Source organism: Erpetoichthys calabaricus, chromosome 13, assembly GCF_900747795.2.
Source record: "Erpetoichthys calabaricus chromosome 13, fErpCal1.3, whole genome shotgun sequence".
In the NCBI taxonomy this organism is placed as follows: Eukaryota; Metazoa; Chordata; class Cladistia; order Polypteriformes; family Polypteridae; genus Erpetoichthys; species Erpetoichthys calabaricus.
The window spans coordinates 121,466,381-121,481,380 of record NC_041406.2 but is presented as its reverse complement, the minus strand read 5'-3'; the positions used below and the strand labels follow the sequence as shown (position 1 = coordinate 121,481,380).

The following is a 15,000-nucleotide window of genomic DNA, read 5'->3' as shown; positions in this document are numbered from 1 at the left end:
ATGTTCTTTTTCTGAAATGCTGTGTTCCTTTTACGCCAGATGTAACGGGACATTTGCCTTCCAAAAAGTTCAACTTTTGTCTCATCAGTCCACAAGGTATTTTCCCAAAAGTCTTGGCAATCATTGAGATGTTTCTTAGCAAAATTGAGATGAGCCCTAATGTTCTTTTTGCTTAACAGTGGTTTGCGTCTTGGACATCTGCCATGCACTGCGGTGGGTTGGCACCCTGCCCAGGATTGGTTCCCTGCCTTGTGCCCTGTGTTGGCTGGGATTGGCTCCAGCAGACCCCCGTGACCCTGTATTCGGATTCAGCGGGTTGGAAAATGGATGGATGGACATCTGCCATGCAGGCCATTTTTGCCCAGTCTCTTTCTTATGGTGGAGTCGTGAACACTGACCTTAATTGAGGCAAGTGAGGCCTGCAGTTCTTTAGACGTTGTCCTGGGGTCTTTTGTGACCTCTCGGATGAGTCGTCTCTGCGCTCTTGGGGTAATTTTGGTCGGCCGGCCACTCCTGGGAAGGTTCACCACTGTTCCATGTTTTTGCCATTTGTGGATAATGGCTCTCACTGTGGTTCGCTGGAGTCCCAAAGCTTTAGAAATGGCTTTATAACCTTTACCAGACTGATAGATCTCAATTACTTCTGTTCTCATTTGTTCCTGAATTTCTTTGGATCTTGGCATGATGTCTAGCTTTTGAGGTGCTTTTGGTCTACTTCTCTGTGTCAGGCAGCTCCTATTTAAGTGATTTCTTGATTGAAACAGGTGTGGCAGTAATCAGGCCTGGGGGTGGCTACGGAAATTGAACTCAGGTATGATACACCACAGTTAGGTTATTTTTTAACAAGGGGGCAATTACTTTTTCACACAGGGCCATGTAGGTTTGGATTTTTTTTCTCCCTAAATAATAAAAACCATCCATTAAAAACTGCATTTTGTGTTTACTTGTGTTATATTTGACTAATGGTTAAATGTGTTTGATGATCAGAAACATTTTGTGTGAGAAACATGCAAAAGAATAAGAAATCAGGAAGGGGGCAAATAGTTTTTCACACCACTGTATGTATATGTATATGTATATATATATATATATATACACACACACACACACACACACACACACACACACACACACACACATATATATACACATACATACATATACACATACATACATACATATATATATATGGAAGAGAAAGTCTGTGATACGGTTTGCATATTTGCAGCTGGAGATCCACAAAGGGAGAAAAAATGAATCACGTATTATAAATTGTTATTGACCAAATACTTATTTTCCACCATAATTTGCAAATAAATTCTTCAAAAATCAGACAATGTGATTTTCTGGATTTTTTTTCTCATTTTGTCTCTCATAGTTGAGGTATACCTATGATGAAAATTACAGGCCACTCTCATCTTTTTAAGTGGGAGAACTTGCACAATTGGGGGCTGACTAAATACTGTACATCTCCCGGCTGGCCTTGGAACGCCTCAGGGTCCTCCCAGAGGAGCTGGAGGAGGTGGCCGGGGAGAGGGAGGTCTGGGCTTCCCTGCTTAGGCTGCTGCCCCTGCGACCCGACCTCAGATAAGTGGTGGATAATGGATGGATGGTCTGTACCGGGAACTGAGAAGGATGGCTCTGAGGGCTCCGAGGGCAGATAAAGAGTTGTTTTTAGAGGAATCTGTGAGCAAGTGACACACATCCTGCTTACAGAGGAATCAAAGCATTACACACATCTGAATCTGTTCCTTGGAGAGTCGCAGTCTGGGCGGCTGATGGAACGGTCCTTATGGATGACACTGCAGTTGTGACCCGCTGGGCTAACTACTTTGAGCAGCTGTTCAAAGCTGATCCTCCGGCTAGGATGTTGGATATTCCTGGGTCAACAATTCTTGAAGCTAATCCTCCAATTAGTTTTAAACCACACAATCTCACGGAGATTGCACAGGTGGTGAACCAGCTGAGGGGAGGCAAGGCTGCAGGGATCTTTGGTAACTGGGGTGAACTTCTCCAGGCTGGTGGTAAAAATGTCCTTCAAGCATTGCAATCAATCTTTGCTTCCATTTGGGAGACTGGCATCGGCCCAACTGACTGGAAAATAGGACTTCTCGTCCCAATCTGGAAAGGGAAGCGTGATCGCCTGGATTGCGGCAACTACATGGGACATAACATTGCCCTCTGTGCCGGGTAAGGTCCTTGCTACGGTCATCCTCAAAAGGATCCGCGATCACTTGCTCACCTACCAGTGACCGGAACAGTCTGGTTTTACGCCCAAGAAGTTTAGCATTAACCGTATCCTGGCACTGAGGTTTTCATGGAGCGCAAACGTGAATATCAGCAGTGTCTTTGCAGCCTTTGTCAATTTTCACAAAGCATTCAACTCAGTTGATCGAGCTCCCCTGTAGGACATCCTAAGGGTTTGCGGGATCCCCTCAAGGTTGCTGGATATCACGAGCGGCCTGTACACTAGTACTGCGAGTGCTGTGCAGAGTAGAGGCAGAACCTCTGTGTTTTTCCCAGTTGATTCTGGGGTTCGTTAGGGGTGTGTTCTTGTTCCTACTCTGTTCAATGCTTGTATGGACTGGATGTTGGGCAAGGTCATGAGGTCCAGCGGCTGTGGAGCATCTGTTGGTGAAGAAAATTCACTGATCTTGACTTTCACTGATCTTGAGTCAACGGAGGCTCTGATTGGGGCTCTCGAGAGACTGAGCATCTGGGCTTGCGAATGTCCTGGATAAAAACTAAAATCCAGGCCTTTAATGACCTCTTAAGCACAGCCATCAGCAGTTTGTCTGTCTGGGGAGAGAGTGTCAACCTTGTTGAGAGGTTTACTTACCTTGGCAGTGACATTCATGTCTCTGGTGACTATTCCTATGAAGTAAGTAGTTGAATTGAGAGAGCATGTTGGGTCATGAGGTCGCTGGAAAAGGGATGTGCGGCGCTCCCGATATTTATGCAAAAGGATCAAGGTCCAAGTCTTTAGAGTCCGGGTGCTTCCTGTCTTGCTATATGGTTGCGAGACATGGCCGCTATCCAGTGACCTGAGACAAAGACTGGACTCCTTTGATACTGTCTTTTTCTGGAAAACCCTTGGGTACCATTGATTTGACTTTGTGTCGAATGAGCGGTCGCTCATTGACTGCCAAATGAGGCACAGCACCTGCATTGTTAGGGAGCGTCACTTACGGCCATGTGGCGTGATTCCCTAAGGGTGGCCCAGCTCGTAGGACCCGTGTGGCTGGACTAGGCCAAGTGGTTGCCCATGTAACACCTTCTGGCAGCCAGAAGGTCATGTCCGGAGGGGGTGGGACTGGACAGCATGCCTGCCTGGGGGGTTGCTGAGCAGGATCCTGAGTTGTTTTGTAATATGGTGGGTGCAGCATCGCACTGTACCAGTGCCTGCTCCCCAACTTGACTTGGGGGGGGGGGGGGGGGGTGTCTCACTACACTACAAATATTGTGAACAAGTAAGTACAGAGTTAGCTACACAGTGCTTCTGAAACTGTACCAACAGCAAGGAGGACCACAATTTCCTGGGCAAAGCTGGATAACACTGCTAGTAGATTATATACATGTACTACAATACCATATAGTGATACAGTATAGATCTGCAATCATTATTAACCTCTACTATCCTCCATTTTCTTTTCCAGTTTATTTATGCCACCACAATCTTATCAAAGCACTCAAAAACAGCCAGTGATGTTATAAGGAATGTGGACACTCCAACTGTCAAGGAGACCCACTGCATCAAATTTTAAGGACAAAGCACCATACAATATGAAACTACTTAAGCACATTTATGTTTAATAGAGTGCCCTGTGGGGGCTGGGCAATAATTTGGCCTTTGAACTACCTGAAGTTTTCTCTCCAGCATCTCACCTACTGAAGTTTTTATTTTTCTATCTTCCCAGGCCATCTGAACACAGCACGAGACTTATTACTACAAGCACTAAGACTTAAATGAATTCAGCAATTTAACCCATAATTAAAAATACTACTTTATCTGTTACTTGTTTATCTGTATTATATAAGCAAATATTCATTTTTATTTAAAAATATTTAAAAGTCATTCATCTACTCATATTTATTCATAATTTATTATTTTTCTTTTACCTTGATTTTTTTTTCTGTTTAATATTTTGGAATGCACTATGAGCTATTTATTTTGTATGAAAATGTGCTATAGAATTAAATGTTATTGAATCTTCATCTAAGTGCTGAATTTACCTCCGAAGGATTAAACTTGACACTGGTAATGCTGTCTGCTCCCCAACTAAATGAACGAATTGGGCTGCTTCGATGTTCATCCCAGATGTCCACCTGCTGACTGCAGGTTGCAAATATACCATCAGACCAATGGTGATCAATACCTGTATAAACAGTCTAAATAGAGAAAACAAAAAGATTATTTAAAAATACTGAAGTCAACAAAAAATGTTTCAAAAACATCTACTTACATAGGAAACCATGGAAAATATCCTGCAAATAAAACAAAGACAGCAATAACACATACATACATACATACATACATACATGAGAAGGTCTGTGATACGGTTTGCATATTTGCAGCTGGAGATCCACAAAGGGAGAAAAAAATGAATCACGTATTATAAAGTAGTTTTTATTCCTGAGCTTTCAACCCCTGCCAGGGGTCTTCATCAGAGGATAATGCTTAGACTTACAAGAATCAAAGGCAATATATAGCAAAAAATTACGTAGGGGGGGTGGGGGGCTAGCTAAGTCAGTGTGATCGGGGTGTGTACAGTTTATTCATTTATTTTTTTAAATTTTATTTATTAATTTTATTGTAATCATTCCATACAAATAGATCAATTTATAACCAAAAAAAATTGAAGACAAATCAAACCCCACCCCTGAGAAGGAGAGCTTAGCCAAAGGAGAATTGCTTAGGGCTTTTAAATAAGGCAACAATAAACAAAAGAAAGGAAGAAATATATATAGGTAACTAAAAAATGGAGAAGGGACATAAATGCGTTAAGTTATTTTTCTTATTCTAAAATAATATTGATTAGATCCTGCCAGGTTCTGAAAAAATTCTGTACAGATCCTCTGAGAATTTGATTTTTTCCAATTTCAAATAATATAAAAGATCGGTTTCCCACTGACTTATCAGAGGAGAGTTAGGATTCTTCCAATTTAACAAAATAAGTCTGCGTGCCAAAAGTGTAGTGAATGCAATCACCGTTTGCTTGTCCTTCTCCACTTCAAGTCCGTCTGGAAGAACACCGAACACAGCTGTTAATGGGTTAGGAGGGATTGTGACCCCAAGGCTGTCTGAAAGGCACTTAAAAATTTTGGTCCAAAATGATGTTAGTTTGGTGCAGGCCAAAAACATGTGACCCAGTGACGCAGGAGCTTGGTTGCAGCATTCAAAGGTTGGATCTTGCCCTGGAAACATTTTGGACAGTTTTAAGCGAGACAGATGAGCTTGATATATAATTTTTAGTTGAATAATTCTATGCTTTGCACATATGGAGCTCGAGTGAATTCTCTGCTTTGCTACCTTCCACTCCTTTTCTGATATATTGATTAAGATATCTTCTTCCCAATGTCCTCTTGGGTCTTTGAAAGGTAGGGACTCTAATAGGATTTTATATAATGCGGAAATGGTGTTTAATTCCTCGAAATTGAGCAGTATTTTTTCCACCATGGTGGAGGGTACGAGGTGAGGAAAGTCGGGCAGTTTCTGTTTAACAAAATTTCTAATTTGAAGATAGTGAAAGAAATGTGTAGCTGGGAGGTTGAATTTGGAATGTAATTGTTCAAAAGTTGCAAATTATGTTGTCTATATAAAGATCTCTGAGCATTTTAATCCCAAAACCTTTCCAGGTATTAAAAACTGGATAGGTTTGCGAGGGTTGAAAGAGGTGGTTCTCTTGCAGAGGTGCCGTGGATAAAAGATTTTCCATCTTAAAATGCTTTCTAAGTTGGTTCCATATTCTGAGTGAGTAAAGCACAATTGTGTTATTAGTATATTTGCGATAACTTGCATTTATTGGAGCGCAGAGCAGGGAGTATAAAGAAGTACTACAGGATTTTACTTCTATTGCGTGCCAAGCCTGTGTATGTTCATTTTTTTGTGTCCAGGTTTTTATGGCTTGTATGTTTGCTGCCCAGTAATAAAACTGAAAATTAGGTAAAGCCATGCCACCTTCTGCCTGAGGTCTTTGTAGGGTCGCTCTTCGGATACGTGGGTGTTTTGAGTTCCAAATGAATGAGGTTATTGTTGAATCTAATTGCTTAAAAAATGATTTATTGATACATATTGGAATGTTTTGAAATAAAAAAAAAAATTAAAAAAAAGAAGTTTAGGAAGGATATTCATCTTAACAACGTTAATTCTTCCGGCTAGAGTGGTCCTCTATCTGTCTATCCATCTATGCAAGTCTTGCTTAATTTTTTCCATACAGATGGCAAAATTTTGTTGATAAACAGCTTTGTTCACTTGTGATTTTTACCCCTAGGTATTTAAACTGATCTGCTATGGTAAAAGGTAGGGTGTCCAATCTAATATCATATGCTTGTGAATTCACTGGAAAGAGTATACTTTTATTCAGATTAATTCTAAGACCAGATATCTTTTGAAATTCTGTTAGTGCTGTTAAAACTGCAGGCACAGTGTTTTCTGGGTCTGATATATATAAAACTATATCATCTGCATATAGAGAAATTTTCTGTTCCAGTCCTTCTCTGATAATTCCCTTTATCCGATAAGAATTTCGACAGTGAACCGCCAGTGGTTCAATGGCGACTGCAAACAACAGTTGTGACAAGGGACATCCCTGTCTGGTACCACGTTCCAGCTTAAAGTAGTCTGAACAAATGTTGTTAATACAAACTGAAGCTTCTGGATTGGTACACAGTAGTTTGATCCATGCACAAATACTCGGGCCAAACCCAAATTTCTCCAATGCAGTGAAAAGGTAGTTCCATTCAATCATATCAAATGCTTTTTCTGCGTCTAATGATAGTAATATCTCTGGGGTGTTCGATTTTGCTGGTGAATATATAACAAACAAGCGTCAGAGATTGGAAGATAGGTGTCGGCCTTTAATAAATCCAGTTTGATCCTGTGATATTACTGAGGGCAGCACTTTCTCCATCCTTCGAGCTAGAATTTTTGAGAGTATCTTAACATCGTTATTCAGGAGTGAAATTGGTCTGTATGATGCACATTGTAACAAGTCCTTATTTTGTTTAGGAAAGATGGTGATTAATGCTTGATGAAATGTTTGAGGTAGTATTTGGTTGTCTCTAGCTTCTGTAAATGTTGCCAATAAGAGGGGAGCTAGTGGAGTGGAGAATTTCTTATAAAATTCTATGGGGTAACTGTCAGGACCTGCTGATTTCCTGCTTTGAAGTGACTTTATAGCATCTAGTAATTCTGTTAGCGTCAGAGGTTTATCCAGTTCCTCTGCACTTAAAGCATCTATTTGTGGTGTCTGTAATGTATCCAGAAAGGCATTAGATTGTGTGTTGTCTTCTTTGAACTCAGTAGAATATAAGGATTTATATATAAACAGGTGCAAAAGTTTGGCAAACTTTTTGGTCGTAACCCGATTTGTACGTGTTCAGAGACGTTCGTGAACCGAGGTTCCACTGTGTGTGTGTGTGTGTGTGTGTGTGTGTATGCAGCTGGAGATCCACAAAGGGAGAAAAAAATTAATCACGTATCATAAAGTAGTTTTTATTCCTGAGCTTTCAATCCCTGCCAGGGGTTTTCATCAGAGGATAATGCTTAGATTTACAAGAATCAAAGGCAATATATAGCAAAAAAAATACGTGTGGGAGGGTGGCTAAGTCAGTGTGATCAGGAGGGGTGTAATGGGTGTACAGTTTATTTATTATGAACATGTTCTTCTTAAGTTTGCATATGCTGGATTTATGTCCAAGTGTCTGTTGATGGCGTTCTCATTTGATAGCCAAGATTCGGTCAGCTCTCTGGCACTTTCAGTACTGGCCTTAAATTTTACTTGTACATTGTCCCAGTTAAATGTATGTCCTGTTGATAGTGAGTCTTTTCTTCCGACGGCGTTACGATGTTCCTGTTGTGATTCGTTTTGAAGTTTGTCATATGTATAACGCTGAGCAAGAACGGCATGGAATGCTATAAACTGCGTTTCGTGTTTCTGCTGTCGATTTCTTGTTTTTAGCATTAAAGAGGCCCGTGCGCAAATTGTTTGTGGGTTTGTGTGCTATTCTGACGCCTGATTTGGCCAGGATGCGCGCTGTACCTTCAGACACCTTGTGGTGATAAGGGAGTGAGTGCCAGGTGGGGTGGGGGTTCAGATTCAAGTCGATTGTTTGCTGAATTTTTTGGCGTCTTCTGTGTAAGCTCTGATTAATGAATGTTTTTGAGTATCCGTTTGAAGTGAAAAGATGGAAGAGATGACGTCTCTCATTCATTTTTGTTTCCTTCGTATTACAATGGGTGTGAACTCTTCTGAATAGAGTTTTAACACAGCTCCGTTTATGAGCTACCGGGTGGTTGCTGGTGAAGTGTAATATCTTGTCTGCGTAGCATTCTTTACGGTAAACACTTGTGGTCAGGATGGCGTCATTATTTTTTTTGATGTAGATGTCCAGGAAGCAGATGTTTTGGTTAATTTCTTTTTCCATTGTGAATTGGATTGCAGGGAATATTGTGTTGATATGGTTGTAGAATTCATTCAGCTGGTCATTTTTTAGTATGATGAATGTGTCGTGTACATAGTGTATCCAAATTTTGGGTGTGAACTGGGATAGAGCCATGTTTTCAAATCGCTGCATTACCAGTTCCGCTAGAAATCCTGAGAACGGCGATCCCATTGGCATGCCTTTTTTCTGAGTGTAGTATTTGCCGTTGAAATGAAAGTGAGTTTTTTGATACGTGATTAATTTTTTTTTCCCTTTGTGGATCTCCAGCTAGCTAAATACATACATACATACACACACACACACACACACACACACTGGAACCTCGGTTCACGAACGTCTCTGAACATGTACAAATCAGGTTACGACCAAAAAGTTTGCCAAACTTTTGCATCTGTTTACGACCACACACTCGGTATACGAACAAGCCAGTTTCCCTTTGGGTTTGTGCGCACTGCTGATTTCCACACGTGTTCAGTCTCTCCCTGTGCATTCCCTATGCAGCGAGCGAGTGGGAGATAGAAATGCACGCGCAAGAGAGAGAGAGAGAGAGAGAGAGACACACACGCGAGACAGAGAGAGACACGTGCGCCGAATAAGGCCGAGAAGGCAGTTGAAGAATGCACCGGGCTTGTTTTTAAAGAGACTGATTCGAGCATTGTTTTAACCTCGTTATATTTAATGAAGACTTCTCATAGCGTGCATTGTTGCAATGTAACTTTTCTTGGTTGTTTATTAAAATTACAGATTTTTCATATGTTCATTTTTTTCCCCATGCTTAAAACTCATTTAAAAAAAAAAAAAAAACTGCTTTTAGCGAGTGGTTCATAGTGCTATGGCGCGAACTCTTGCAATGTTCAACAACAGAGAAAACTAAGGTTTTCTCAGTGTTATTCGATGTTTTTACATTGAATGCACAGCGTAATAGTAAACTATATTTGTGCTTAAAAATATCTTTAAAAAAAAAAATATATTTACATATAGTCCGTACGGTCTGGAACGGATTAATTGTATTTACATACAATCCTATGGGGGAAATTACTTCGGGTCACGACCAGAGTTTTGGAACGAATTACGGTCGTGACCCGAGGTTCCACTGTGTGTGTATATATATTATATTATATACACACACACACACACAATTATATATATTATATACACATACATACACACACACATACATACATACATACATACATAGTTAGGTCCATAAATATGTGGACAGAGACAACTTTTTTCTAATTTTGGTTCTGTGCATTACCACAATGAATTTTAAATGAAACAACTCAGATGCGGTTGAAGTGCAGACTTTCAGCTTTAATTCAGTGGGGTGAACAAAACGATTGCATAAAAAATGTGAGGCAACTAAAGCATTTTTTTAACAATCCCTTCATTTCAGGGGCTCAAAAGTAATTGGACAAATTAAATAACTGGAAATAAAATGTTCATTTCTAATACTTGGTTGAAAACCCTTTGCTGGCAATGACAGCCTGAAGTCTTGAACTCATGGACATCACCAGATGCTGGGTTTCCTCCTTTTTAATGTTCTGCCAGGCCTTTACTGCAGCGGCTTTCAATTGCTGTTTGTTTGTGGGTCTTTCTGTTCGAAGTTTAGTCTTCAACAAGTGAAATGCATGCTCAATTGGGTTAAGATCAGGGGCCTCATGTATAAACGGTGCGTACACACAGAAATGTTGCGCAAGAACGTTTCCACGTTCAAATCGCGATGTATAAAACCTACACTTGGCGTAAAGCCACGCACTTTTCCACGGTACCTCATACCCTGTCGTACGCAAGTTCTCCGCTCGCTTTTGCAGACTGGCGGCACCCAGCGTCAAGGCAGTGCTACTGTTCCTGTGTGGTTACCCTAACTTAGATCCACATCCACGACGGCGGTTTTATTAAATACACTGAAATTAACCGCATATCGTTCATAAATTTAATGCATCTGATTGTAATGAACCTGTAACAATATAAAGGTCCACAGAATGGTCAAACTATTCTAAATACCATAACTGCTTTAGCGTTGTTACTCTCACTGCACCTTCTTCTTCTTCTGTCAGCTGCTCCCGTTAGGGGTTGCCACAGCGGATCATCTTTTTCCATATTACTCTCACTGCACTACTCGGAGTATTTATATCACTGTATCCAAGTGTGAATCACAGATCTACAGTGATTAGAAAGAGAATTATTGGTATACAGCAGCAAGCACTCGCTGCCTCAGCCATTCGCTATTTGAACTGCTCTCATCCGACCAATGCTTCACAGCCTTTCCTGTTTGGACCTCACGGTTCACAAACAGTTTCATCCCAAGAACTATACATGCACTCAATCAGTCTATCAAGTGCTCCTTTTAGAACTGTTTGTACTTGCAAGTTACCGTGAGGTAACTGTACTTATGATAGTTATAATATTGCACAACCTGAGCCACTTTATAAAGTGCATATTTATATATGATGACGATATCCTTTTTAAGATGAAATGCAGCAAATATGTTGATTATATTATACAGATAAAACTTTAACTACATGGTGCCGCAGCGCTAGCGAGCTTGAACTTCGTTCACGGATTGTTCCTGCCTCGCGCTGTATTCATGCTGTGGCTGGCGCGACACTGGAAGGATAGATGGATAGAATAATTAAACATTACAAAGATATTTGATGTTCCTTAAAAGTTTTGAAGAATTGGCGTTCTAAGCTTACAGATGGCTTAACGTCTATTACAGAGCTGATTGTGTGGCGATTGGGTATTTGGAGAAAGAAAAGTAAGGACAGGAATTGGGGGTTAGTACGTTTGAAAAAGACAGTACTTCTGTAATAAAGCACTTCATTGAAGGTCACGCATGGCGCAGCAAGCATCTTGCTGTAAGACATGAACAATCACTGTGCCACCGTGTTCCCATGTTTAATAACATGCTTTCACGTATACTTCTCAGTATTTTAATTATTCAGAGAGCTGTAATATTACGAATGTAATGGATTCTGTGTCCTGTCAGAGGAAGAGCACGTAGTGATTCAGGCACATAGAGCACATATAAGATCAAATACACAACAAAGCATTTAACGTGCTATTTAAGTTACGATGGGATTTGAGAAACTAGTAAATTATACGATTTTAAGATGAAGTTTATGATGTTCTACTTTAATGACAAAATAAACTATGTGATTAAAGTGGAAATTTCAAGATTGAAGTTGACATTTCATGCTTTTTTCACACTGTGTGCCTTTTTTTCCCCACTGTACCTTAATAAGCTTTCATATGACACTCAGACGGTGGGCTACGAGTCGCCTTTTCACGCCGACTTTGATATGTGACATCTTTTTTATTTCGGGCATTGTGCAACTTTGTGAACTTCAGCTTTCGCGTTTCTCCGACATGCTAGGTCACTCGATCAGCTTCCTTTTGTTGCTTATATAACTGTTTAAACCAACAAATAGTACGTTTTTCTTTGCCTCCACTTGGTATTCTCTGAAATTCTTCTATTTTTCCTCATACTTTTGCCATTGCCTTTTCACAGAACGCTGAGCTTAAAGGCTATTTATACTGATTTGCATATTCAAAGAGGCATAATTCTGGGAGGAGTTGGGGCGGGACAGCAAGCGCGTGCACATGCATTTATTTCCACGCTGAGCAGGATTTATGTAGCGGAAGAACGCGGAAGTTGGCGAACGCACAGATTCCTACATCTGGATTTTTCTGTGCGCAAGCACATTTCGGCTTTTGTGCTTACGTCATGTTATAGTGCGAATTCTACGCGCGCCGTTATGCATGAGGCCCCAGGTGACTGACCTGGCCATTCAAGAATTTTCCACTTCTTTGCTTTAATAAACTCCTGGGTTGCTTTGGCTGTATGTTTTGGGTCATTGTCCATCTGTATCATGAAACGCCACCCAATCAATTTGACTGCATTTAGCTAGATTTGAGCAGACAGTATGTCTCTGAACACCTCAGAATTCATTCGGATGCTTCTGTCCTGTGTCACATCATCAATAAACACTGCCTCCACCGTGTTCTACAGATGATGTGGTATGCTTTGGATAATGAGCTGTTCCACGCCTTCGCCATACTTTTTTCTTGCCATCATTCTGGTAGAGGTTGATCTTGGTTTCATCTGTCCAAAGAATGTTTTTCCAGAACTGTGCTGGCTTTTTTAGATGTTCTTTAGCAAAGTCCAATCTAGCCTTTCTATTCTTGAAGCTTATGAGTGGCTTGCACCTTGCAGTGTGCCCTCTGTATTTACTTTCATGCAGTCTTCTCTTTACGGTAGACTTGGATATCGATATGCCTACCCTCCTGGAGAGTGTTGTTCACTTGGTTGGCTGTTGAGAAGGGGTTTCTCTTCACCATGGAAATGATTCTGTGATCATCCACCACTGTTGTCTTCCGTGGATGTCCAGGTCTTTTTGCTTTGCCAAATTCACCAGTGCTTGCTTTCTATCTCAGGATGTACCAAACTGTAGATTTTGCCACTCGTAATATTATAGCAATTTCTCGGATAGGTTTATTCTGTTTTCGCAGCTTAACAATGGCTTCTTACACATGCATGGAGAGCTCCTTTGACCACATGTTGTCTGTTCACAGCAAAATATTCCACATGCAAGCATCACACCTCAAATCAACTCCAGGCCTTTTATCTGCTTAATTGATAACGACATAACATACTTGCCCACAACTGCCCATGAAATAGCCTTTGAGTCAATTGTCCAATTACTTTTGAGCCCCTGAAATGAAGGGATTGTGTTAAAAAAATGCTTTAGTTGCCTCACATTTTTATGCAATTGTTTTGTTCACCCCACTGAATTAAAGCTGAATGTCTGCACTTCAACTGCATCTGAGTTGTTTCATTTAAAATTCATTGTGGTAATGTACTGGACCAAAATTAGAAAAAAGTTGTCCAAATATTTATGGACCTAACAGTGTGTGTGTATTATTTTATATTATATATATATATATATGAGTACTGTGCAAAAGTTTTAGGCAGGTGTGAAAAAATGCTGTAAACAAAGAATGCTTTCAGAAATATACATAATGATTGTTTATTGTTATCAATTTACAAAATGCAAAGTGAGCGAACAAAAGAAAAATCTAAATCAAATCAATATTTGGTGTTACTACATTTTGCCTTCAAACCAGCATCTATATATATAATTCACTAAGCCGCCGACAAGTAGCCACCCATAGAAAGCAAGCCGGAAGGGGCGTGGATTCAATAAACCGCCGACAAGACAGACGCCAATGGCGCACGCAGGAAGGAGCCATGCCCACCAACTCTTAGACCATTGGATACGACGAAAACTCACAGAGCCACGCCCACCAACTCGGACGTGACGCCTCGGAAAACATGCCGTCATTTCTGTTTGTCTGTGCCACAGTCCGCATGCAGCTCTGAGCCAGGTTGACTTTTCATTAGTCAACCTCAGTGGAACCTTGGTTCACACAGAGGCAGCGTCAGAGAGAGACAGAGGCACACACTGGCAGCCCGATAGAGAGAGCCGCGCACACACACAGGCAGCGCGAGAGAGAGACAGAGGCATACACACAAGCAGCGCGAGAGAGAGCCGCGCGCACACACACAGGCAGCGCCAGAGAGAGACAGAGGCACACACAGGCAGCCCGAGAGAGAGAGTCGCGCACACACACAGGCAGCGCCACAAAGAGACAGAGGCACACACAGGTAGCCCAAGAAAGAGAGCCGCGCACACACACTGGCAGCGCCACAGAGAGACAGACACACACACACACACACACACACACACACACACACACACAGGCAGCGCGAGAGAGCCGCGCAATCCTTTAAAACTGAGATTAAAACACAATGAAGGAAGCAGTCTTTATAAAACAATAAGCCCTGTGCCTCTTTTTCATTAGCGTCTCACCTGCTTCACTGATGCAGGCCCTGCAACAGTCGAGACGCTCTCTCACTAGCTGACCTTCTCTGTGCCTGACTCCACTACTGTCAGTCGCCTGATTAAAAATGGCCTTTTGAAGGGGAGATATGGACCCGCTATACCACAGGAACACATTGCCTTCGAGCCTGCTCTCGCTCCCTCTAACGTACCGGCTTTCTCTCTCTCCTCACTCGCTCGCACACTGCACAGGGGAGAAATGCCTGCAGCACGACTCCACCTGGAAACCGTTTCAGCCACACCTCCACGCCCCTCGCTACGCTGTGAGTGCGATGATTATTTATTTAAAAATGGTCTTTTGAAGGGGAGCTGTGGACCCGCTATACCACAGGATCACCTGTGACATTGCCTTCACATTGTTTTCCTTTTATTTATGATCCCGTCGAGCAGATCAGACACCCAGGCAAACAACACTGAATAATCAATAGCT

The 15,000-nt window shown here is 41.4% G+C and overlaps 1 protein-coding gene across 1 annotated transcript in view; it reads right to left on the bottom strand.

The window, feature by feature from the left end:
* Positions 1–15,000, bottom strand: part of dcaf13 (ddb1 and cul4 associated factor 13) — a 280,107-nt gene that overhangs the window by 223,806 nt on the left and 41,301 nt on the right. Inside the window, exon 5 of the mRNA XM_051936090.1 lies at positions 4,234–4,389. Within this exon, the coding sequence (XP_051792050.1) occupies positions 4,234–4,389 (156 nt within the window). The remainder of the gene's footprint in view (positions 1–4,233; positions 4,390–15,000) is intronic.